This window comes from Phascolarctos cinereus, unplaced genomic scaffold (genome assembly GCF_003287225.1).
Source record: "Phascolarctos cinereus isolate Bilbo 61053 unplaced genomic scaffold, phaCin_HiC Scaffold_7;HRSCAF=346, whole genome shotgun sequence".
In the NCBI taxonomy this organism is placed as follows: Eukaryota; Metazoa; Chordata; class Mammalia; order Diprotodontia; family Phascolarctidae; genus Phascolarctos; species Phascolarctos cinereus.
In genome coordinates, this window is record NW_027556180.1 from 77,383,096 (window position 1) to 77,406,642 (window position 23,547).

The 23,547-nt window shown below is 37.5% G+C and overlaps 1 protein-coding gene across 17 annotated transcripts in view; it reads right to left on the minus strand.

Annotated features, from left to right (window-relative positions):
* MAP2 (microtubule associated protein 2) overlaps window positions 1-23,547 on the minus strand; it is a 372,733-nt gene that overhangs the window by 26,787 nt on the left and 322,399 nt on the right. For 8 of the 17 annotated variants that reach the window (XM_021008691.2, XM_078147423.1, XM_078147429.1 and 5 more), the window contains 5 exons: window positions 18,642-22,433; window positions 18,214-18,420; window positions 17,907-18,041; window positions 12,952-13,013; window positions 7,187-7,334 (listed from right to left, as the gene is read on the minus strand). In XM_021008691.2, the coding sequence (XP_020864350.1) occupies window positions 7,187-7,334; window positions 12,952-13,013; window positions 17,907-18,041; window positions 18,214-18,420; window positions 18,642-22,433 (4,344 nt within the window). The remainder of the gene's footprint in view (window positions 1-7,186; window positions 7,335-12,951; window positions 13,014-17,906; window positions 18,042-18,213; window positions 18,421-18,641; window positions 22,434-23,547) is intronic. The other 9 variants (XM_021008702.2, XM_021008704.2, XM_078147426.1 and 6 more) reach the window with 5 other exon arrangements.

Consider the following 23,547-nt stretch of genomic DNA (forward strand, 5'->3'; position numbering starts at 1 on the left):
ACATGTCTATAATTCCAGCTACCAAGGAAACTGAAGCTGGTGGATTTTTTGAGCTTGGGAATACTGAGCTACAGTGGGCTAAGCTAATCCTAGTAAATGTTCAGTGTTCATAATAAGCACAGCACTAATGTGGGAAGTTCCTGAGAATGGGAGGCCAGGTTGTTTAAGGAATGGTGAACTGACCCAGGTAAGAAATGGAGGAAATCAAAACTTCCATGACAATTGAGAGTGGGAGAGAAGGAGAGGAGAGAGGAGAGGAAATGAGAGGAGAGGAGTAGAGTGGAGAAAAGAAGAGATGAGGTGAGAGAAAAGAAGAGAGAAGAGAAGAGAAGTGAAGAGGACCTGGATTGAACCATGGCTCTGGTACTTGGTGACTTTAGGCAACTCTTCAAGGCCAACCCTGCTTCTGTTTAGTTAGGAATTAGAATGAAATGAGATACTTGTAGAACACCCAGCAGTTCAACAAAAGGGAAGTTTACTAACAGTGGAAGGGAAGGAATACTCAGCAAAGATACAGCACTGGTTCACCTAAACAGCTCCCTCATCTCCATAAGGAGATGCTTTTGGTAAGAAGGGTATGGGACATTCATCAAGTCTTACTGTGACTCCTTGTAAACTTGCCTTTTTATGTCTTAAATGATCCGGAAACCATATTAATGGTTGGAGTCCTAGGCCCCTTGATCAATCAGGCCTCAGCTCTGTCTTTTATAAAAATGCATGGCAGAAAACCATGGCAGACACTACTCTTACCACAGTAAGTTACCTGTAAAATGAAAGGTTTGGACTAGAAAAAACTCTAAAGTTTCTTATACTTTTAAGGCCATGATGGTATGATTCTTTAAAAATCTACCAGTTTGAGTAAAATATAAGGCCACAACCAACATTTAGGGGCTCTAAGAACAAAACAACTTCTGTTCTAAAAGTCTGGTTACTCACAGACTCAAAATTCATACTATATTTCATTTCCTAGGGTTTAAAAATATTCCATCTTACCATAATAGGATAAAGGATGTGAAAAAATAGGGCTTTTCTTCATTATACAGCTAGAGAAATTGAATATTATGGGAAATGATTTGCCTAAGACACCAGAGGAAATTCAAAGAGAAACAGCTGGGAGGGGATATCATCATCATTTTCACTCTCCAGAAATCCTTACAGGCATGAATAGTGCTTTCACTAACTATCTAAAGTAAATTTGCTGCTCTCTAGGTTTTTACTCTAAACATAACTCTAAGTTGCTACTTTCTAGCTTCCTTGCTCTGTACTTAAACATACAAATCTCATTTGAAATGAGCTGAATAACAGGTGCATGCAGCCTTGTTTTGTAGTAGCCCTTCCACCAGAGGACATTTTAAGAATTATTCTGTTTTCCCCCTTAATCTTTTCTTCTCCAGGTTCAGTATTCTAGGTGGATCCAGGGTTAGGAAGACCTGACCTTGGCTTCAGTCACTGGCTGTGTGATTGTGAGCAAGTTACTTAAACTCTGTCTGCCTTGGTTTCTTCATTTGCAAAATAGGGACAATAGTAACACCTACCTCCCAAGGTTGTGAGGCTCAATTAACATAGTATTTATATAGCTCTTTAAGGTTCGCAAAGTGCTTTGCAAATAAATATATATACTTTGTGAACCTTAAAGAGCTATATAAATACTAGCTATTATTGTTCCCAGTTTCTGTGAAGGAGTGCAAATTCAATTTTTTAAAAAGCTTTCCAAATATATTACATTTCAAAGCTATTTATATAGTTATACCTCAATAGACCTTTTAGATTTTTCAATAAATTAATTCAATCACTGGGTTGTTTAGAATATCGCATCACGTTATTTGTCTCCTTTCCAAAGGAGTTCTCTCAAATTATCCTCCTCCCACCCCTGCCCAAACTTGAAATTCTTGACTTTTGATTAGGTAAAGAAACTAAGAACCTTTTACAACCTTGTTTAAGACTACAAAGGTGGAGGGAAAGCCTTCCCCTTTTGGGAAATTCTGAATTGCTATAAATCTCCAGTCACAGCAATCGCCCAGGATGAATGTGGAGAAAGCCTAATTAAAAGCAGGCTATCTTCTCAGCTATGGGGCAGCTCCTACTGAAATGACTTTTAGCCTCAGGGAAAGCTAACTAATTCTATAATCATTGTGAACCTTGTGGAAAACTGCCTTATGCTTCAAGACAGTTAAAAATCTGAGACAAAACCATGAGCACCATATTTACAGATGATGGAATACTGAAATCTCAAAGTCTTTCTTAACCATTTTTTTGGTACTCAACTCAGTTTCTTTGGTACTCAACTCATCACAGCTTTTGCAGTCATAATTAAGGCTTTGTCTGTGAAAGCATAAATCCATTACCTCCACAGGGTACATACTCTGAGGTTACAAAGGCTAAATTCGCATTCTTCGGATTGTAAAAAAATCTAACCACACACTTTTACAGACAGAGTTGTTGACAAACTCTCCATGGCAATGTGTTTGCTTTCTCTCTGGCTAGATCTCCCGTGAAATAATTCCCTCCTCTCCTTTTCAAATAGCTTTACAAAGTGTCAGCTATTTCTTGTCTGCAATGAGAGAGAGGATAATATAAAAAAATAGGCAAAATGCTGCATGGTCTGTTATTGTGCCTACTAGGTATTGCTATTTTCTGACAAAGTATATCATTTTCCTTCAGATTACGGAATCATAGGTTTCAAGTTGGAAGGGACTTTAGATGTCCAGACATGCAGTAGTTTTCACTAGTAGTGTCAAAATGCTGCAATACTGAGAACCTGAATAAGGATAAATTTCATAGGAAAATTGAGATAGAAAAAGCAAATGATATAAAAGATCATATTTTAACTAGTTCAGAATGAATTAGTTTAAAGGTATGAGATCATGGAGTCACTACAAACTTGGTTCTATTACCTGTTACTGTTTGGGTAGGCGCCTGTAAACATAATTATTAACATATTTTTGAAACCTTTCATGGATTGATTCCAGTTTTCTCAAAGACTGCCTATCTCCTGGTCAGCTCTTCCTCAATTCTTCTATAAATAATTGAGGTAGATGGTTGTACAAAGAGGTGTTCAAACTTGAAAATCCCACCCTGGACTGAGGAATCAAAGTATATTAGATATCAGAACGTACTATGCTATTCATTTTTCAAGGGGGTCTGAATTATCATTTTGAAGATTTATAATCTTTAGGAGATATAACAGAGTAATATCCTAATGCTACTTTGATGCAATAAATGTTGATAAGAATTATAACTATGTCTGAACAACAGACAATTCTAGAAAATAATCTGACTTACTGGATATTGTTAGAGACAGTATGGTTGAAGGAAAGATTACTGAACTGACATTTGAGAGATTTGATTTCTAGGTCATCCATTAGTCAGCTATGTAACCTCCATCACTTACTCTTTCTGATCATCAGTTTTAAATGAGAGGTTTAGACTGGATCAACTCTACTGTCCCATCGACTCTGAAGATCTGTGCCTCACTTTCCTATTGTTCAGGGCTACTTAACTGAGTCAAGTTAGAAAACTGTGTAGTTAGTATTTTAATAGCAATATGCATATGCTTCTATAGCAAATTTTTAGAAGATATTCAGGTTTCTATAGTAGATTCCTAAGAGATGGTAATTATGTTACAAGAGGAATGAACTAAACAGCTACCTTGAGGCTGATTCTGGATGCCAAATGATCAAATCTGCCACCTAGAACTAACTTCATTCTTTTTTATTGCTCGTGTTATGCAGAACATACACACATATACTATTATGTTGTATTAGTTACATATATGTGTATGTGCATATGTATGCATGTATTTATTCTATTTCAGTTAGTCTTTAGGTAGTAACTACCACTCATAGGGGCAGCTTGATGGCTCGGTGGATAGAGAACTGGGCCTAGAGTCAGAAAGACCCAAGGTGAAATGTGGCTTCAGACACTTACTAATTGTACAACCCTGGGCAAGTCACTTAACCTCTGTTTGCCTGAAGCCACTGGAGAAAAAAATGGCAAAGCACTCCAGTATCTTTGCCAAGAAAATCTGAAGGACAGTAAGGGTCATGAAAAGTCATGCATAAATGAATGACTAAACAACAGTAACTACTATGTACAAGGAATTGCTCCTTTGGCTTTTACAACATCAGAAATCAAGAGCTGGAAGGGACCTCAGTAGTAGTATTCAAACCTCCCCCTTCATTTCACAGACACAGAAATTATGTCCCAGAGAGGTTAAGTAATTTCTCTAAAGTCCCATAGTTAATTCATGTTAAAGGTAGGATTTGAATCCAGGTTCTCTGGATCCAAAGCCAATGTTCTCACTGCTGTATTCCACTGCCTGTCATGTATACAGACTTCCAGATATTAATTCTTTAAAAATGGGTTATAGCATTGTTAAGCCCATTGTACCCCCTCCAAAATGTGCTTGATTTAACAAATATTTTCTAGAAACATTTTCTCTGGGCAACCTCCCTTTGAAACATGTCATTTCTCTGAAGATAACAGTAGGTTTTCACAGACTGAGATGACACGAATTATGTACAAATAAAGATACAATAAAAGATATTGGTTATAGTCAATGATAAATGACAATAACTTTAGAGTTGGAAGGAACCCAAGATAGCCCTTCATTCAATCTGCTGATTTTACAAATGAGGGAACTGAGACCCAGAGAAATTCAATGTTTTCCCCAAGGGTTTCACAGCCAGTATCAGAGTCCAGATTTAAACTCATACTTCTAATTCCAATTCCAGGACTCTTACACCTGCACTATACTGTCTCTACCATAAATTCCAGAAGTTTTAGAGTTAGAAATGGCCAAAGTAATTATCTACTCCAACCCCATGATTGTCCATGAAGAAACTGCTACAGACAATTAGCTCATCTAATTAACTGTAATTTCAGGATTAGAACCTAGGTCTCTCTACTCTTAATCAGTGTTCTGTCCGAGCCAGAAGTTTTAATATATAGGGCATCCCAAAAGTCTTGGGTTAATTTTAAGCAGAATTTAAGACTTTTGGAACACCCTGTATTTATGTCCTTTATGAAGGCCAACATTGTTACAATAAATGAGCCACTATTATAATAAGCTCCAACTAAAGGAATGCAAGCAATTTGATGCCCACACATACAATGTTCTTTATAACTTCAATTAGAGACCAAAATATCTGAATTTCAAACAATCATGTTATAATCCTGTCATCAGATTTTTGGTAAGGTTATGCATATTTTAAATGAAATTTTCCTACTACTGAGGCAGCTAGATGGCATAATGGATAGAATACTGGACTTGGAGCTAGAGAGGCCTGAATTTGGATCATGCCCGACATGTAGTAGGTGTATGCGCCTGGGCAGGTTACTGAAGCTCTCTAAGCCTCAGTTTCCCCATCTATGGGATAATGATAGCATCCAATTTTCAGAGTTATTGTAAAGATACATTGAGATAATATGTAAAGTGCTTTGCAAATCTTCAAATGCTATATAATTAGCTATTATTATTATTGTTTTCCGAATTTATTCCTTCTTTTGAATTTGCACTCTTGTATGAAAATATTAAACCACAGATGGTATATTCTTTTGTGAGGAAAAAAAAATTACCCCATTCACATCTACACAATGATACCATCAATACATTTTGAACCAAATGGATGTTTTGCGCTCAATGACAGTAAGCATCTACTTGAGGGGGAAAAATATCAGCAATCTGACTCCATTGAGCATTGAGATGGTACTTGGGTAGCAACATTTATTTGCTCAAATCACTGGAAACACTGAGATAGAAGCAGCTTCAACTCTTTTTTCAAATTTTTAAAAGACAAATTCATTTAAAGACACAAAGAGCATCTCCCTAAAGCAAAAACAAAACAAAACAAAAATAGACCACAAGAACCTATAAGTTCCTCTACTTGCAGGGGGAAAAAAAGTTAAGTAATGCTTGAGGGAAAAGAGCTTGCTCAGTAACCAGTAAAAAACCAATTAAACACCATGCATTAGAGCGAAGTCAAACCCAATTCTTCTTGAATAGATTTGCCCATCCTAAATAACCATGTTGGATGATCAACATTTTTTAAAAATAAAAATTACTTGAATTGGTTGTGATTAGGACTATTATTTTGATCAGTAGCTAAAAAAGGAGGTTGATTTAGTTGTTTAGATAAACAAATAATTCCACAGCCAAAAAAAAAATCTACAGCATTTGTAAGTTTATTTAGTGCTTGAACAGATATATTCCAAGTTTATTAATTTCAACATACCAGGTGATGAAAAGCACTACTCTGGTCATTATATCAATAGTAACAATACTAGCCTTTTCATTTATATTCTACTTCTTGTTCCTTATTAAATATTCTGAATTTTGTGGATTTTGAATGAATTACTCTTGAGCAGCATGTGTTAAGAACAATAATTTGGAAATTGGCAGGCTTACTATACAATTCTTCCAGAAACTTGGTTTTATTCTATACACAACTCTGTGAAAGGAGCTGACTTAGACATGCAAGATAAAACTTACTATTGTTAGTTGTAGGGTTTTGGTCATTATTTGGGAAATAGGGCAATCTTGACCAGATATGCTTCTATATATTTTTGGTTCTTGAAAGGACTGTTGAATCATTAAAGTATGCCATGGCAAATGTAGAAATGATCAAAGTTAGTGATATTTTAAAGGAAAATATGCCACTGTACCATTGTAGAAATATCAGTGGCAGCTAAATTATATTACCTCTTCCTTTTATGATATGAACAGATATTCTCTACTCTAAAGAGTCCCAAATATATTATTGCCCTTTGCTCAGGGCTAAGAAGATGGGGAGTTTCATTTTATGAATGAGAAATATAACTTTCAGAATAGTTAGGGGGACTGCCCATAGTCACAAAGTAAATCTATTACACCCTGCTTAGAAATCTTGTTAAAGGGGGCAGCTAGGTGGCGCAGTGCTTAGAGCTCCAGCCCTGGATTCAGGAGGACCTCAGCTCAAATCCGACCTCAGACACATAACATTTACTAGCTGTGTGACCCTGGGCAACTCACTTAACTCCATTGCCTAGCCAAAAACAAACAAACAAAAAAGAAATCTTGTTAAAGAGTATCCAGTTCTAATTAAGGTTCTTCGTAAACAATTTTGAAAGAGTAAGTAATAAGTTTATTATATATCCACCAGAGACATTCCCATTAAAATAAGAGAAAAACAGATATAAGCATACATACTAGTAGTTCGTCGTACTGAAGCAGACATAGAAGTGTTGAGGGAGAAGGAATTCTCGTCTCTGTCTCCTGATACACCTCTTCGAGTAGGAAGGATAGAGGAAGGCCTGGGCAGAGAAGAGCGCTTTTCAGGGCTCTTGCTTACACCATCCTAGTCAAAAAGAAAAATCGAAATCAGATGTACCATTGAAGGGATCTTACCATTCATTTATTCCTTAATCACTTATTGTGTCTACTTTAAAGAAAGCATTGTATTAGACTTTGGATATACAAAGATCAAAACAAAATGATTGATTCTCTCAGGGAGCTCATACTGCATTGGAGGGCAGTTGGTTAAAATGTACACAGGTAATTAAAGAAAATACAAGGTAATCTCTGGCACCAGAGATTGATGGCCCCAGCATCAATTAGGGTAGATTAGACTGGGCTTCTTATAGAAGTTGGCACTTGAGGGATACATCGTAGGTATGGAGGACAATTTTTGGTGCAGCCATCAGAATTAAGGGAAGTTTCTGCTCCTCCCCCTGCCCCCACTTTCTCAAGGCAGTAGATGTCATAATAGAAAGGTTAATTATTGATCTGATAATTTCATGAAACTTTTTTGTTTTCAAAAATAGTGAACTTTTACTATGACTGACCAACTTTGATACAACTCAGTTGTTTTTGTATATTGCATATAATTTTCTAGCAATTAGACTAGCACATGTATTAGGTTTGCATTTTTTCATTGCCTATGTCATACTGAAACAAAGTTTTCCTTCCTCTCCTCCCTACCCCCTTTATAACAAGGTAAGTATTGTGTTTTCAGATCCATCCAAATATCTCTACTTCTTAGCTTTGAACATCAGTGTTTTTCCAAGGGATTTGAAAAAAAGTATATTATTTAGGGCAAAAATTCTAAACATGGAAAATGCAATTAAAAGTTCAAATAACAAGTTTTCTGAAGTATATTCACTTATGAAGATTTAAGTAAATCAGAAAAAAATCATTGGGGAAAGAAGTAAGCAGTTTATTCTTGCATATATGACATCATTTTGAGAAATTGAGGCTGGAAAGAATTTTCAGGAAAAAAATTTATATACTTTGGTTCTTGGCTAGTTTTATAATGAAAATAGAAATTTGGAATGTGTTTTCTTTTAAATTAAAGTCTGTTCATGTTTCTGACTGTTTTGCAATTTTGGGAACCTTGTTTTCCTATATTTCCTGATTTCATGTCCTATAAGCTTGACTTAGATTACATATCAGATTCTGAATAAGGCAAGGTGAGCCTACTGAGGAAGGTCATACAAAAATTGAAAATTGTGAAAGGGAGCTGTTTTAATGGTATCAGAACAATCTGACCTGCCTCTCAGAGGAAACAATGATTTTGTCCTGACTGTTGGAGTCAGGAATCTTTGGCAAAGCAGAATTCTAGTCTTGGACAACAAGAAAAGGCATAAAATGAAGCATATAAAATCCATCACATAAAAATATAAAAAGCAAATATAACAGGAAAGAAATCTGATTCCAGGACATTTATTTCCATGTCTGGTAATAGGCATGGATGGTGCTATAGAATTGAGGATAACACGGTTTGTGTTCAAGTGAAGACAATGGATTTTCCTTGCATCTTGCTTAGGCTAGGCAACAACACTATGGATGCAAACACCAAAATGTCATAATGCTCATGCAAAAACCAATAACAGTATCAGATACCTGTGCCTTACTGGAGGGCATACTCAGAAGTAAAGTTTGGTGGTGAAAGGGAAGAAAGAGGTGGGGCAGTAGCTTGGTGAGGCAGAAGGGTTTAAAGCTAATATTAGATTTGGAAAAACCTAGGCATGTTTGTAAGCCAATAAGAAAGTGCCAAATGGAAAGAGAGATAATGATGATATATGAGAGAGGGGAAATGACAGAGCAGTGTCCTGGAGGAAAGGTGGGGGAAGGAAGGAGGCTATGTGCCAGATACTAAGCTTAGTACTTCACAAATGTTAATTCATTTGATCGTCACGACAAACCTGGGAGGTAGGTGCTGTTATTATCCCCATTTTACAGATGAGGAAACAGACAGAGGTGAATTGACTTGCTTAGGATCACACAGCTAGAAAGTGTCAGAACCTGCATTTGGATTCAGGTCTTCCTGACTCCAGATCTGGTCCTCTATCATCTAACTGTGGTTAAAAGCATAATTGTCAGCCTTGGAAATAAGTAAGTCCATTTCTTTCTCCTATATATTCGTGGAAAGAGAAGAGAATGAAGGTGATGAAAAGGAGAAGTTTTGAGGTATGTAGATAGGGGAAGTCAAGAGGATTCTGTTTCCATATCCTGAATAAAACAGACAGCATGAGAGTAGCATGGAGGATGAGCTGAGAGCATGAGGAGAGAAAAAAAACACCACGTAAACCATTTGCTGTGGGAAATGGGATAGGGAAATGAATAAATAGTAGAATAAATGAGTTGCTAACAACAGTGAAGCCACAGTTACGTAGCATAAATTTATAGTGAATAAAATCTGCTTGATTTTGAGCCTGTTTCCAGTGATGCTTAACAGCTCAGAATCAAGAAGAAAATCAATAGCATTTACTTGGGATAGAAAACTCACATGATAGGAGCAAAAGAAAGACAAAGATATAATAAAATTTAGGGTGATGGCTAGGAAATGATTTAAGTGTCTGGCTATGGGGCAAAGAAGAAAGTAAGTTAGTGTGAGAAGACAGTGAAAAGGTGAGGGAGAGAGGATAAGAGGTGGTACTATTTCCAAGTACAAAAATTTAGAAGTAGCGAAGTTGTCAAGTGATACAGGGTTTCTGATGTGGCCATGAGGGTATCCAGATGTTTTATATTGGACATGGATATAGGTAGGTGTTTGAAGATTCCTGAACATGAATGCTGAAATCTCTGAGGATGCTGGAGGGGATGAGGTTTGTAAGGGAAGTTAGTAATAACAATGGTGATGATGATGATGATGATAATGATGATGATGGTAGCAGCAGCTGACATTTATATGGTGCTTTGCAGTACTTCTAAATAACTTACTAATTTGACCCTTACAACTACTCTGTGAGGTAGGTATTATACCATCTCCATTGCACAGATGAAGAAACTGAGGCTCAGAATGGTGAAATGCCTTGCTCATGGTCATACAGCTAACAGATATTAGAGAAAGAATTGCAATCTAACTTTTCCCAACTTAGGAGCCAGTATTCCTTTCATGCTGCATCACACCTTCCTAATTTTCAGTTTGTTCATATATTGATAATTACACTGGTCCTAATGACCTGTCTTACAGGATCATTGTGAGAATGGAAGGAGATAATTAATGTATGTAAAGTGCTTCACAGTTTTAAAGGATTGCATAAGTATGAGTAATTTTGCTAACGTGTTAATTACTTCAGAGGATAGTATCCCTAATATTCTAATTATATGCTTACAATGAGCCAATTCACTATATTAAGACACTATATAGGAGGCCATATGATAGAAATGTATGGATGGTCATTATATCTGGCATTCGAGGTAGTGCATCTATAGTCCATTGGGAACATTGGTCAAGTACAGGGCACACTGATGAGCTGTCTATAATTTCTAGGATTGCAGTCAGACTAAAAGAAACTGCATTTAAACCACAAGGCTAATATTAAAGGAGCCAGATTCCCTGGTAGTTTCTGTCTATATGTATGCATTGGATGTACAATTTCAGGGAGATACCTATAGCCAATAGGACATCTCTCTTGGGAGATTATTAGAAATATAAGAATTTGTGATAGAAATGATACTTTTCTCCACACACACACACACACACAAATGTTAGTTAAGACTTGACACTTCAGCAAAATCACGATTGGCACCGAGGTCTCATTTCTAGCTTTGCCCTCTGCTGATACTTCCATGAGCCAATGAGCACTCACAGATTGGACACTGTCTTTTCTCCTCCTACAGTACACGGAAGCATGTGTGGGAAGTGTAAGTGGGTCAGCACAAGTCACCCCACTCAGCTGTTCCCACACATAATCAAAAGTATGGTTTAGAAAAATACAGTAATGACATTGTCTTCAGAGCCAGAGGATGACTATCTCTGCCATAGAACTAGAAAATGTGAATAAGAAAGGATCTACGGGTCACAACCATTAACAATGATCTAGTGGAAATCAGTGGGGGTAAGGCTGGGAATTATGGGGTGAATCAGAGATAAAAATGGGATATTCAAAACAAATGTCATTGGTAACAAGATGTTCTCATGACATGAATTCAGCTTAACTTTCTACCTGGTGTTGCTGCCTTAGAGCTCAATCAGAAGATGGGAGAGCTGAGATACTTATCTTGGGGACAAAATGTAGTCATATAAAGTCTAATGTTTATCAGAGCATAAAGATGACATTATTAGCCACATTGTAAAGTATTATATCTGAATAAATCTCTATCTCATTCAACCATACCTTATTTTTATATGAAGATTTTTAATGTGAGAATAAATCAAATAAATGACATCTTTTGTCATTTGACTAAAAGATCCCAAGTAAAAAGATGTTATTAGTGTTAAAGGAAATTTTTTTTTAAAAACAACAACAACCACCAGAACATAAAGGAATAAAAGAAAATTCTAGGCTTGGAATCAGGAAGATGGGTTCAAAACCTGCCTGACACTAGCTGCATAACCTTGGGAAGCCACTTAATTCTGTGTATCTCAGGAATGTCCCTAGAAATCAGACAAAATATAAGTGCCTTGAAAGCAGGGATTATCTCGCTTTTTTTCCTCTTTTGGTCCCAGCCCTTGACATTGTTTCTGGCAGAGAGTAGCCATTTCGTAAATATTTGTTGCTTAAATGACTGATATCTCCTAAATCATTTCCTTGTAGATCTGTATGGGTGGAGAGAGTTTTCACACGGGAAGCTCCCCTAGGCTGATGTCACAACTCTTTTGTGAATTTCTGTATAGAGTCTTGCTTCAAAAAAAAATTCTGATAACTTTAAGGACTGAACAAAAAGTAGAAATCAATATATCCCAACTGATTGATTGGATTTTAATATCCCAAAAGCAGTTAAGATGGTTATGATTTGTGAATCTATTCTGAAATAACTAAGGAATCAGTGATTTGTCACATGGTTGTTTCAATCACAAGGCAACTTTTCCTTCTGCCCACAAAAGCTCTTGGCCTTGGCTATCCATTATAGGCACACTTGAGGTAGGGCCTTAGCATATCTTTTTTCAATGTTCCTAATAAGATTGAATAGGGAAATCTGGGTGCCCATTCCAAGCCACATGGATATAGCAGGTAACCAGATTATATCCGCCTTTCATGCTAGTTTGTCAGTCATACTTGTTCAGCTTAAGATCATATCTGAATAGCAGAAGTGAAAGGGAGAAATCATTCGGTTAAATTGGATCCTGGAGACAGGCAAACTAGATATTTTGTGCTTGAAACACTATCTTGGGACCTATCTGATTTAGAGCAGTTTTCTCTATAGGTCAGGTCCACCATTTCCAAACCTCTCCCTCACTCTAACATGCACAGCTAAACAGACTAACAGACATAGCCAAAGATGTTTATACATAGATTACTTAGCACTTATCTTTTCTAATGCTCTGAAGTAAGGCACAAATGGCATGATGAATCGCCATCAAATTATTTTATCAACTTAAGGATGCAACATTGTTTAAATGGTTTAAGATTGCATTTCAAAGGAAAGGCATGAATTCCTCATAATGCTACAAATAAATATGCAAACTCTCGCAAGGAATACACAAAGGAGAATCAGATCAGGAATAAAGAGGAAAGTATTTTACTTACTGAGTGTTTGTCCTTTGCTTGTTTATATATGCCAGAAGCCTGGTTACTTTCTCCACCTGCTGCTGTTGGACCAACAACAATAATAAGGAAAATGGTTAAAAGTCATAAGAATATTGAAATAATACCTCTAGTACAATTGGCTGTGTCCATAGAGAAGGGCGCAATGAAATTTTGTTTGTTAGGATTTACAAACCATATTTTGTAAGTATAGGAATGTGGATAAATGCATCACCAAGCCCCACATGAGCCGCTAAGTAGCGCAGTGGGTAGAACCCTGGGCCTAGAGTTAGGAAGACCTGAGCTCAAATCCAGCCTCAGACACTTACTAGTTGTGTGACCCTGGGCAAGACACTTAACTGCTATCTGCCTCAGTTTCCTCATCTGTAAAATAGGGATAATAATAGCACTTATGCCCCAGAATTGTTGGGGGATAAATTGAGATACATGTAAAGCAAATATGATCTCATTTTACCCTCACAACAAATTTGGGATGCTGCTAGTGTTTACTACTGCTGCTGTTACTACTACTACTACTACTACTACTACTACTACTACTACTACTACAACAAGTTGGTGAGCAGTCTCATATTCTTTGATTCAGTTTTATGTAGCTCAAATTTTCCTCCTTATTAAGGTTCCCTACTCTCTCAACCCTTTCTAATATCCCTCCTAGTTTTCCCATTCTGTGTCTTGGGAGTCAAAAATCCATCTTTTTTTTTTTTATTCCAAAGGCTTTCTATAACTATCAAATTTAAGTATAAGCATACAAATTTTAAATATAAGTTTGTACAACTGAAAGTAAGTTAAGTAAGTTACTGCCAATATCTCTCTGGTGTCTTCTTCACCATATATCCCAAGTGATCTCTGTGAATTCTAAATAAAGGGAAAGTTCAAAATTTATTCTTATATGGAATCATAGAGTGTTAGGAATGGAAGGAATTAAATACTGACTGGGTCACTTGGGCAAATCATGTATCCAATCCTTACTTTCTTCATCTCTAAAATGAAGGGCTTTCATTAGATAATCAGGGTCACATTAGGTAGTAGCAAAGACAGGATTAGAACACAGGTCTCCAGTGCTAGGTCCAGACTTCTTTAACATGCTTTGTTTAAATTTCTCATACCAGTCCCTGGCCTCCATCCTGAGACTTTTCCATGAATATTTGGGAACCCTAAATTCCTACACAACCCTAGATTTACGCACTGTGTTGCAGATGCTCATTTACTCCAAGGGTTTTGTTTTATTTTTTGTTTTATTGTGGTGGTAGCAAAGAAAAAAGTATAGCTTACATTTTTTTTTTTGAAAATGATAATCCACGCCATGAGGACTCATTAAAGATCCTCAGTTCTTATTCTGGATCTGCAAGGTTTTGCTGTGTCCTCAGAAATCTTTGTCATTTCCCATTAAATCTGTCAATGTTGGCTTACCCCAAGCCTTCCTCAGCCCTCAATTCCTAATATTTGTACGTATATGTATACACATAAAACATTTTGCCCGACTTGAAAATGTCCAAAAAGAAAAGGGGATAAAGGGTAGGGATAACTTAGAAAGGAGAGAAAAGGAGAGAAACATTTTTAAAGTTTATGATGTAAAGCAGGATGCATTCTAAACATGCACTCCCTGCATTGTTATGACCACATCTGTTACTGCTGTTTCTTTTTGCAGGTGCTGTGTGTCTCTGGTTTTTGAACTTCATCCTCTCTTATGCAATTTTACAACAGATTCTTTCTGTTGATAACTTACCTGATCCCACAACTTCACACGAATTAATCAATCAATTCCTTGTGACTTTGATAAAAATTCAAATAAAGTATTTCTTGACTCCCCCTCAAATAACATTAACATTAATAACAATAACAATGATGATCAAACAAACAGATTTAATGCTAGGGTCACAGTGGTGCAATTCAATAATTATGAGGTGATTTCCTTCAGGTCACAAAGTACTAAATTGCACACTCTATTCCCTGTGACTTTCGGGATATTAGTAACAATGGTAGTAGCATCTTACACGTTCACACTAGTAGATGGTGATACAGACATTGGAATAGATGTTTAGATGATGAAACAAACTTTCTTATTGTTATTCCCCCCACCTCCCTTCCAAGGATCTTACTTCTTTTATTTCCCTTCCCTCTTCCATAAAATAGGAAAGCCCAATTTAAAAAGAAAAAAAAATTCTATTCCTCTGACTCATCTGCTAACAGGATTGTTTCATAATTCGTGATTCTAATGTTGAATTGTTGATTAGACTCTTATAAGGGGCAAAAAAATTACCTTTCTACTTTTTATGTTTTGGTTCCACAGATCTTAAATCACTGAGACTTAGATAAATTTTGCTTTGAAAAGGGGTTTCCACGTTCTGTCTGTTGTTTTAGGCTAGGTTAGTGTTCAGTTATGTAGTGACAATCAAAAAAATAGTGGCCAGATCACCTGAACACTGTGCCCCTAGTATCCACAACATATTGAAAGAATCAGGGGAAGGCCTCTAGCTTCTTAGGTTGCTCCCCTTAGAAGGATTTAATAAAAGACGTGGCTAAGAAGAACACATGATAAGGAGAAGGTGTTGGGCTGAGGGATCATATCATCATCAGTGGATCATGAATCCATCCAAATGTTTAAAAAATGCTAATTTTGGTTGCTCCCAAATTATCTAATATACTTAACTTTAAAAATAAAATTTTAAAAAATTTAAATGGGCAGTTTTGCTTTTGCACCAATGACTTCAGTTTTCTACTGTTTCATAAAAGAAATGTTTCCCAAGTCTAGTTTCATGTTTTCCCATTGATGCCACGCAACTTTGACCCTTGAAATGTTGACTGTGTAACCATATGGGATAGAATAAAAACTCTTATGCCTAAGGAAGAGTTAAATCATAATCTTTCTCCCCACTAAATCTTAAATATTTCTTTTTAAACTATACATAATGTTTTACTAGGGAAACTAATGGTTTTTGTCCTTCCACTAGCAGTAAGAAAATGATCCTAAAACTGGGAATATAAATCAGTCCTATTTTTATAATTATTCGATTTTTGGTAAAAGGGAGAAATTTAGCCTCCTTCTGGCATGCCAATCCAAAGAGACTGACTTAACTCACTACTCTACACTACTACCTATTCTTTTTAAAACCCTGTGCTGTAATGTACAGAGAAGATGACAAGTGACAGATATTACTGCCTAATTGATCACATAAAACAAATATCAAACACAAGACAAAGGTAGTGTCTCATTTCCTTCTTGGGGGTGTTTTAAAACTTGGAGGTATGTGAGTATTAGGAGCAGTGACTATTTCTCAGCTCTAGACAGAACACACACACACACACACAACTCACTATGCAAACTTCCCTGCTTAGTTCTGATAAAATCATACAGTCCTTGCCAGGAGGGTATATGAAGTGGGATAAAACTGCAAGTTAGAAGTTTGTTTGCTACAAGTGCCCAGGCCAGGCCCAGGTGACTCAGTTTAGCCACCCATCTATCTAACTAGAAGAAATGTATCAAATTGGAAGGTGCTGAAAACCTCAAAAGGTAATTTAATGATGCATGATTCTTAATGACCCATTTAGTTCTTAATTCACCATACCCCTTAAAATGACAAAACCCCCAATTCTAAGCTTTACCATCAGGGGTCCATGTGTAATTATAAGCACTTATTCCCCAAATATGCCGTAGATACACATGGCCTGAAAGGAAGCATAGCTACTAATTCCTATAGGGAAAAAAGAAAACCTCATGAAATATTTTGTCCTTTAGATGATGTCAAAGAAATCTCACAAACAGATTCTAAGACTCATAGGTCACTACTTGAGCTATAATAAACCTTCAGAGAAAAGCCCTCTAAAGGTTTATAGAGGGGCATATGTGGTTTAGAATGAAAGGAAAAGGAATTCTTTTCTAATTGTTCTGTACATCTGTTATTTCATATAGTAGTCTATATGGCTGCCAGCTAAGAAAAGTTAACATGATAAAACACAGTACAAAATTAGAAACATAATACATCTATAGTTCGCCTACGATACACACAAATTATACTTTAGGATCCAGAGAGCTGCAAGGGTTCCCATCTATTGTTGCTGTATGATATTTCATCCCCTACCTTTCCAGACTTTATGATATAGATTATGGTAGTTCACATAATAAAGACAAATAAGGAGGCAGTAAAAATAGACAGGCTTCACAGGCTCAGAAAGCCATGGAAAACCAGTTTTAGCTTAGAGTTGTACGTGCTGACTACGCAGGTAAATTTCACTGGGTAAGCCCATCACATCTCTTTATCCTGATATCAAAGTGTCAGCACAGAAAACGCAGTGCTCTTGAATGGAAAGTCTTCCTAATTTTGGATTGTTGAGAAATAAAAATCTGCTGAGATTATAATATACTCCCATTTTCCTTCTATTTTCTTTCCCTCCAAAGCAACAGCATTTTGCAGATCACATAGTGCCACTTAAATTTACCATAATTTTTCTCTTTCATTTTCATTTAATAAACCCTCAGAATCTCTTGGTGGTTTTAATGAAATTCATCAACATCAGTAACAGATTTGGCAGTGCTGATGTAGAAAATGTGAAAAATACATATGGTTTTTTAGGCATGAAGAGAAAAAAAAATCAAAATAAATGGAGATGTATACCATGGTGAAAATTGTCACCATTTCCCCACCAGAACACACAGAATGGAAAGCAAGATCTGTACAACAGAAAACTAAAACACAATGCTAGGATACACTCACGCACTGATATGTCTGAGCATGACAAGCATATATGTGATAATGACTTCTGTCTGGGAGAAAACAAAACAAAACAATGATAAAACACGCTTCATAGCAATAGTATTTATGACATTGTAGGGTCTCAGAAGAAAAAAATAAGATGAAGAAACTGCTAAGCAATGGGATTAAAAAAAAAAGATAGGTGTCTATGTTTGCCAGCCACATTGCAGAATTGAACACAGTCACCTGTCGTTTTCCGCTTAACACAGGAGAGATGAGTTGGTCTAGTATATTTGATAGCAGGTTTTAAAATGATTTTCCTGGAGGGAGAGTGGGCCTGAACTTCTGTTTTTTTACCAAGTTCAGCCTTCTTATAAACTGCTATGGATAAGAAAACACAAAAGCACACAATCAGGAAAAAATGAACAAGTTCAATAAAACCGAATGAAATCTGATAAATTATTAAAGTTACTATTGTACTGGCCACAAAACAGTAACGGTGAAGTACTTGGCATACATAAAAAAAAATAATAATAAGGATTGTTAAATGAACCTTTTTTCCTTCTCACTTCATCTCTGGAGACTGTGCTAGGTTCCTTTTTAGCTATTTTTCTTTCAGGAGTGGAAATTCTGCCTCTCCCAGTTTTAAAGGGTTTTTCTTTTCTATGTTTATCGAGAGATGGTCTCCGAACTTCCTTCTCTGCTTTCTCTTCTTTAGGAACAGTCTCTAACTGCTCTGTCATGATGCTTCTATCATCATCTGTGGGATCAAAGGAAATTATAGTAACAAAAAAACAGCAACATCAGAAATTAGTAAGGGACGTCAAAGGTCCTTGGGGTTTAAAAAAATGAAATATAGGGATACTTTAAAATGTTATGGTATTTATAACTACTTTGGGCACTGGACATTTATTATTTTTGTCCATTAGGTTATTAAGTTTTGTTAGGTAGCAAGAAATTTAAAAAAAGGATAATGCACACCTTGAGTATCCACCCAGAGGCTGTCAGCATCCATGATGGAGTCATCAATAGTTGTCTCATCTTTGTAATCATCATATGTTTCTGTCTTGTATTCAGAAAAGCCAACTTCTTCCTTTTCTGGCGAAGCAGGGGCCTCAGGGGAGCCTTCTTTGGGTTCTCCAAGTGCTTCTGCAGATTCTTCTATTTGTGATTCTTCTTCTTCAGGGGGAGAGGACCTCCTTTCCAACTCTGGCTGTTCTAGGGCAGCAAAACGCACACTGTGGGAACCAGTTTCGCCTTCATCTGTGGTGGTTTGTACTACAGTGATGAAGTCATCCTCAATGGTCACCACTGACTCTATCACTCCCTTGTACTCAGGCATCTCGGCTGCACTCAACTCCACCAATTCCTCTTTGACAGCTGGAACGCTCAAGTCTGTTACCTGGAGGGTTTCTGAGCGGAAAAGCAGTTTATTGTATTCTCCCCGGGCTTCTATTTCTTCCTCTTCTTCCCTCTGAGCTTCCTCTGGTGCAGATACAGTCCTATGCAGCAATGGTTCGATGACTTCTGAGGGAGTGATGGAGATGTCTGGAGTCTCCTTAACTTCTTCTTTTGGCTCCTGAACTTGCTCCATCTGAGCATCGGTCCCCTCAGTCTGTACTTCATAACTCTTTAAATCAGTTTTTGCTGGTGGCTCTTCTGCTGGCAATTTGATTGTGATGTCTTCCTGTAGTACAGTTACTTCTGGGGTCACTTCTTTCTTGCCCTCGTCAGGTTTCAAGGACTCCATGGTCAGACTGTCAGGAGTGTGATCAGGTTCCCCGCTTGACTCATAGGATTCCTCTTTATCTACTGCTTCCTGGTGCACCAGGTCAGGCTTGGCCACTTTTTCTTTGACTTCTGTCTCAGAAACCTTGCTGCTCTCTTTCAGGTGGCTGGGCTCAGTACTGGGAAGTGTGTCTGCCTCAGGGGGTTTGGCTATGTGGGTCTTGCCCTGTTGAGCAGCCTGGGTATGAGGTTCTGTTTCTTTCTCAGTATCTCCCCCCAGTCCTGAAGCAGCCTGCCCGAAGTCACTGATCTTAGCATCAGGTTGACTCTGCTCAACTTTCTTGGCAGCAGCATCCAATCCATGGTCTACTTTTGGGGATGGTTCTGCTTCAGCCACCTCTGGCACTGAACTGAGACTCTTTTCTGCCTTTTCACTTATGAAAATAGAAGCATCTTTTGGTTTGATGGGCTCTTTTCCAAATACTTGTTCAAAGGTCATTCCTGTTCCAAATGCTTCAACTTTATCCACTCCCTCTGCTACTTTTTTCGGATGTTCTTTTTCTTCCAGAAGCAGCATTTCTTTGGATTCAATGTGTTCTTCACTCTTTTCTAGCACTGTATCCAATTTATCATTACTCTTCTTTTCATGATCAAACTCCTTACCAAGACCTGACTTATCACCAGAGATGGGCTGGGCTACCTCTCCCTCACTACTAAACTCTTCTTTGACTCTTCCAGCTGCTGCCAATTTCACTTCAATCAATGAGAGATCTGTGGCCAAATCTCTTCGGATCTTGTCATCAGAACCATCATAGAAGGAGCCACTTTCACCTGATAAATTCTCACTGTCCTGGACAGGTGATGGTAGAGGAACTGTATATTTATTGAAAACACAGTAACCTAGATCCTCAAGTTGACTGTCTCCTTTTGCGGCAACATGGTTTTCATCAGTTAGAGGACTCAAGCCGGTGCTGCTCTCTTCAAGCAGAGTCTCTGATGGTACTGATTTCCTTCTTGCCACCTCATCTGCACTCACAGAAGCTAGCCTGGACCTTGTGCCTGCTAGATCCAACATTTCAGGCAAGTCAGGGGCCATCACAGAGCCATTTTTATAATAATCTTTGGCCAAGAAAGGTGACTCACACAGTGATTCTACCTGGATATTTTCTGCTCTGGTCACTTTCTCCTCCTCCAATTGTTCTTCTTCCTCTTTGCTTTCTATTGGAAAACAAGGAGCCTTCTCTATGGCGGGAGTTGTGGCTGGAAGGTAATCGTCCCCTTCGTCCATGCTTCCACTAGTATTAGTTAGAATATCAGAAGCCAGTGGAGAGAGATCATGTCCACGGCCAAAGTTAAAGCCAAGTGCTATGGAATCCAGGCAGGACATGGGTAAATTGATTGACATGCTTCTTTGTTCTATGGCAGATCTACCACCAAGTCCTAAACTCCGGCTCAGTGTCAAATCATCTTTGTTTTTACTGTGGAGGTCTCTTTTTTCTCCGTAAACTTTTGGATCAATGGTGAACATCCTTTCTTGGGGAGAGCTAGGTTCTTCAGGCAGGTCAGCTGGATAGCTCTGTGCGAGGGTACTGTATCCCCCCTCTAGAATGGGAGTGGGTTGCTGCTCCTTTCCTGGATAAAACGCCTTTTCAGAACTTTTAGGTATAGGTGAAACTGCATCATAGGATTCATAGGCGCTTTCTTTTGTATCGCTCAGTTCATAGTAATCACTGCCAGACTGGATGCTCTTTGTGGTTTCTTCTTTCAACGTGGAGGTTTCAAAGTACTTTGACATTCCAGATTTGTCTTCATCGAGCTGCCGGTCGTAATCAAGAGAGGTTGCAACCCCTGCCTTGTGGGCCTCAGTATCTTTGTCATCAGCCTCCTCTTGAAACAGTTCCTTGGTTGCACTCTTTTCACTGAGGAGATCTAATTCTTCAGGAGCTTTGTCCAGCAGTTTTGAAGTTGTGGCTGCACCTGAGAGCACCTGTTCTAGGCCTTCAGGGAATGCGTCATGTCTTAAATCATCAATGGGAGTTTTTTGGTCTTCCTTTTCTTCTTTTTGGAATGTTTTCTCTGTCGAGACACTAATGATGCCCATCTCCTCATCTGGTGTCTTCTGGGGTTCACCTTCTTTTGGCATAGTTTTCTTTTCAAGAATAACATCTTTCTCATCTGGTTTTGGATGCAGTTCACTGTCAACCAAAGTAGATTTCTGTCCATTGAATGTACACGGTTCTTTTTTCTGCTCACTTTCTTGCTTGATTACATCTTTTTCTTCCCCAACATTGGAAATTTTCTTAATAGGACTTTCTTCTACAGTTGGTTTGTCAGCTTCCATGGATGGTGTAATTTCCATTGAAATTGTCGTTTCCTCTGCTTTTGGGGTTTTTTCCATAATGGTTTGTTCATCCTTTGGAATCTCTTTGGCAACCTGTGGGCCACTGGACTCTTCCTTGGGCTTTTTATCTTCTGGCTTCGGTGTCTCTGGTGCCACGGGAAGTGCTTCAGAAACAAGTTTGTCTTTAGTGGCATCTGAAGGTAAAGGAAAGCTCACAGTTCCAAAGGAAGTTGGCTTTGGAGAGTCTAATTTTTTCCCATCCCATGTGGGGATTTCTTGAACTTCATAGTTTTCTTTCATGGGTGTGAGAGGGCCGGGAGATAATTGACTATATGTACTCCATTCATCCTTTGGTACTTCAATGGACAAGTCTTTTTGCTCTTTCTGAAGTACAGTCTCTGTAGGAAAACCCACATCAACTTCTGCAGAGATTGGTTCACTTTTCTGCTGCATGTACTCTAGCTCTTCCCCGAAAGACTGTTCAAATGGGGTAAGAGGTGCCTTTGCATCTTCTTTGCCATGTATGTCCGTTTTATCTAGAGTCTCAGGTTGTGCTGGCTGGGCGACTAAGGTATCATGTTTAGGCAGTTCAGCAGGCTTACTTCCTTTCTCAGATTCCTTTTCCTTCTTGTCTAATGGTTCAACTGTGAGAGGGCCAGTGCCCTGTTGTTCATGGAACTCCATCTTCAAGGCTGTAAGTAAATCTGAAGTAATTGGGTTGCTTTTTAAACAAGGCATACACAGTGCATTTAGGCAAACAGCTTATAATAATCATTCTTTGACATGATTAATGGATGGAAAGGTAAAAAGAAAAAAAATGCATGGAAACATGCAGTCACATTATTTACTTAAAGATCAGTATGAAAATGGTAAGACTAAGATGCATGTTTACTATTGCTTGTGCAGGCTCTACCTATCGTTGTCTTTGTGAAACTTCTCACCCTTCAAGGCTGTGTGAGAAATATGCTTTAGATGAGTAAAATGTGCATTTACCTTTAGATGCACATTTTAAATTAAAAGAAAAAAATCTTTACTCTAGCAAGCCACAGAGGGCATGATGTAACTTTCAGGGCTGAATAGAGAAAGGTATTGATTTCCACCAATCTTTTGCACTAGTTTTCTCAATACCAAGTAAAATAACAGATTACAGTCAGAAGACTGATTACTTCCATAAAATATAGAGTTGTGATTAGGTTCAAGAATAAGGGGTTTCTAATAGATATCAAACTCATTTTCTTAAACTAAACAATATATCATTGATATGAATCTTCAAATACAATTGTATATTTCATATTTATAAGGAAATAACCAATATTGCTGTTAACCAATGATTTATAAGCTGTCTCAAGAAAAACAGACAAGAAATATGGGAATGATTTAATATGTCATCTGTTAAAAATCTTAACTCTTTTTATGATTCAACATCTGTTGAATATTTTAAAATACTTTGTATCACAGTCTCTCAATGAAGTTTTTTTTTTTCAAACAAGTAATAAAGATTGAAGAGCTGTGTGCTTAAACCAAGAACATTAAAATAAATGTCAATTCTAAAATATCTCTTTCCTTAGGTTTTGGACAACTCATATGATGGAATTCTGAAAACTGAGGAAACATTGCCTGTTAATAGCCTCAAAAATGTTAAATTTATTCTAATATTTTTCTTGTGGCTATGATAACTGGTGATAGCGTTTGTGGCCTTTTTTCCCCCCCAAGATTGGGTCTCCTTATCTCGCACAGGCTAGAAACATAGCAGTCACTCACAGGCCTGATTCTAAGATGGATCAGGCTAACCTGCTCTGTTTTTGTGACCTGGACCAA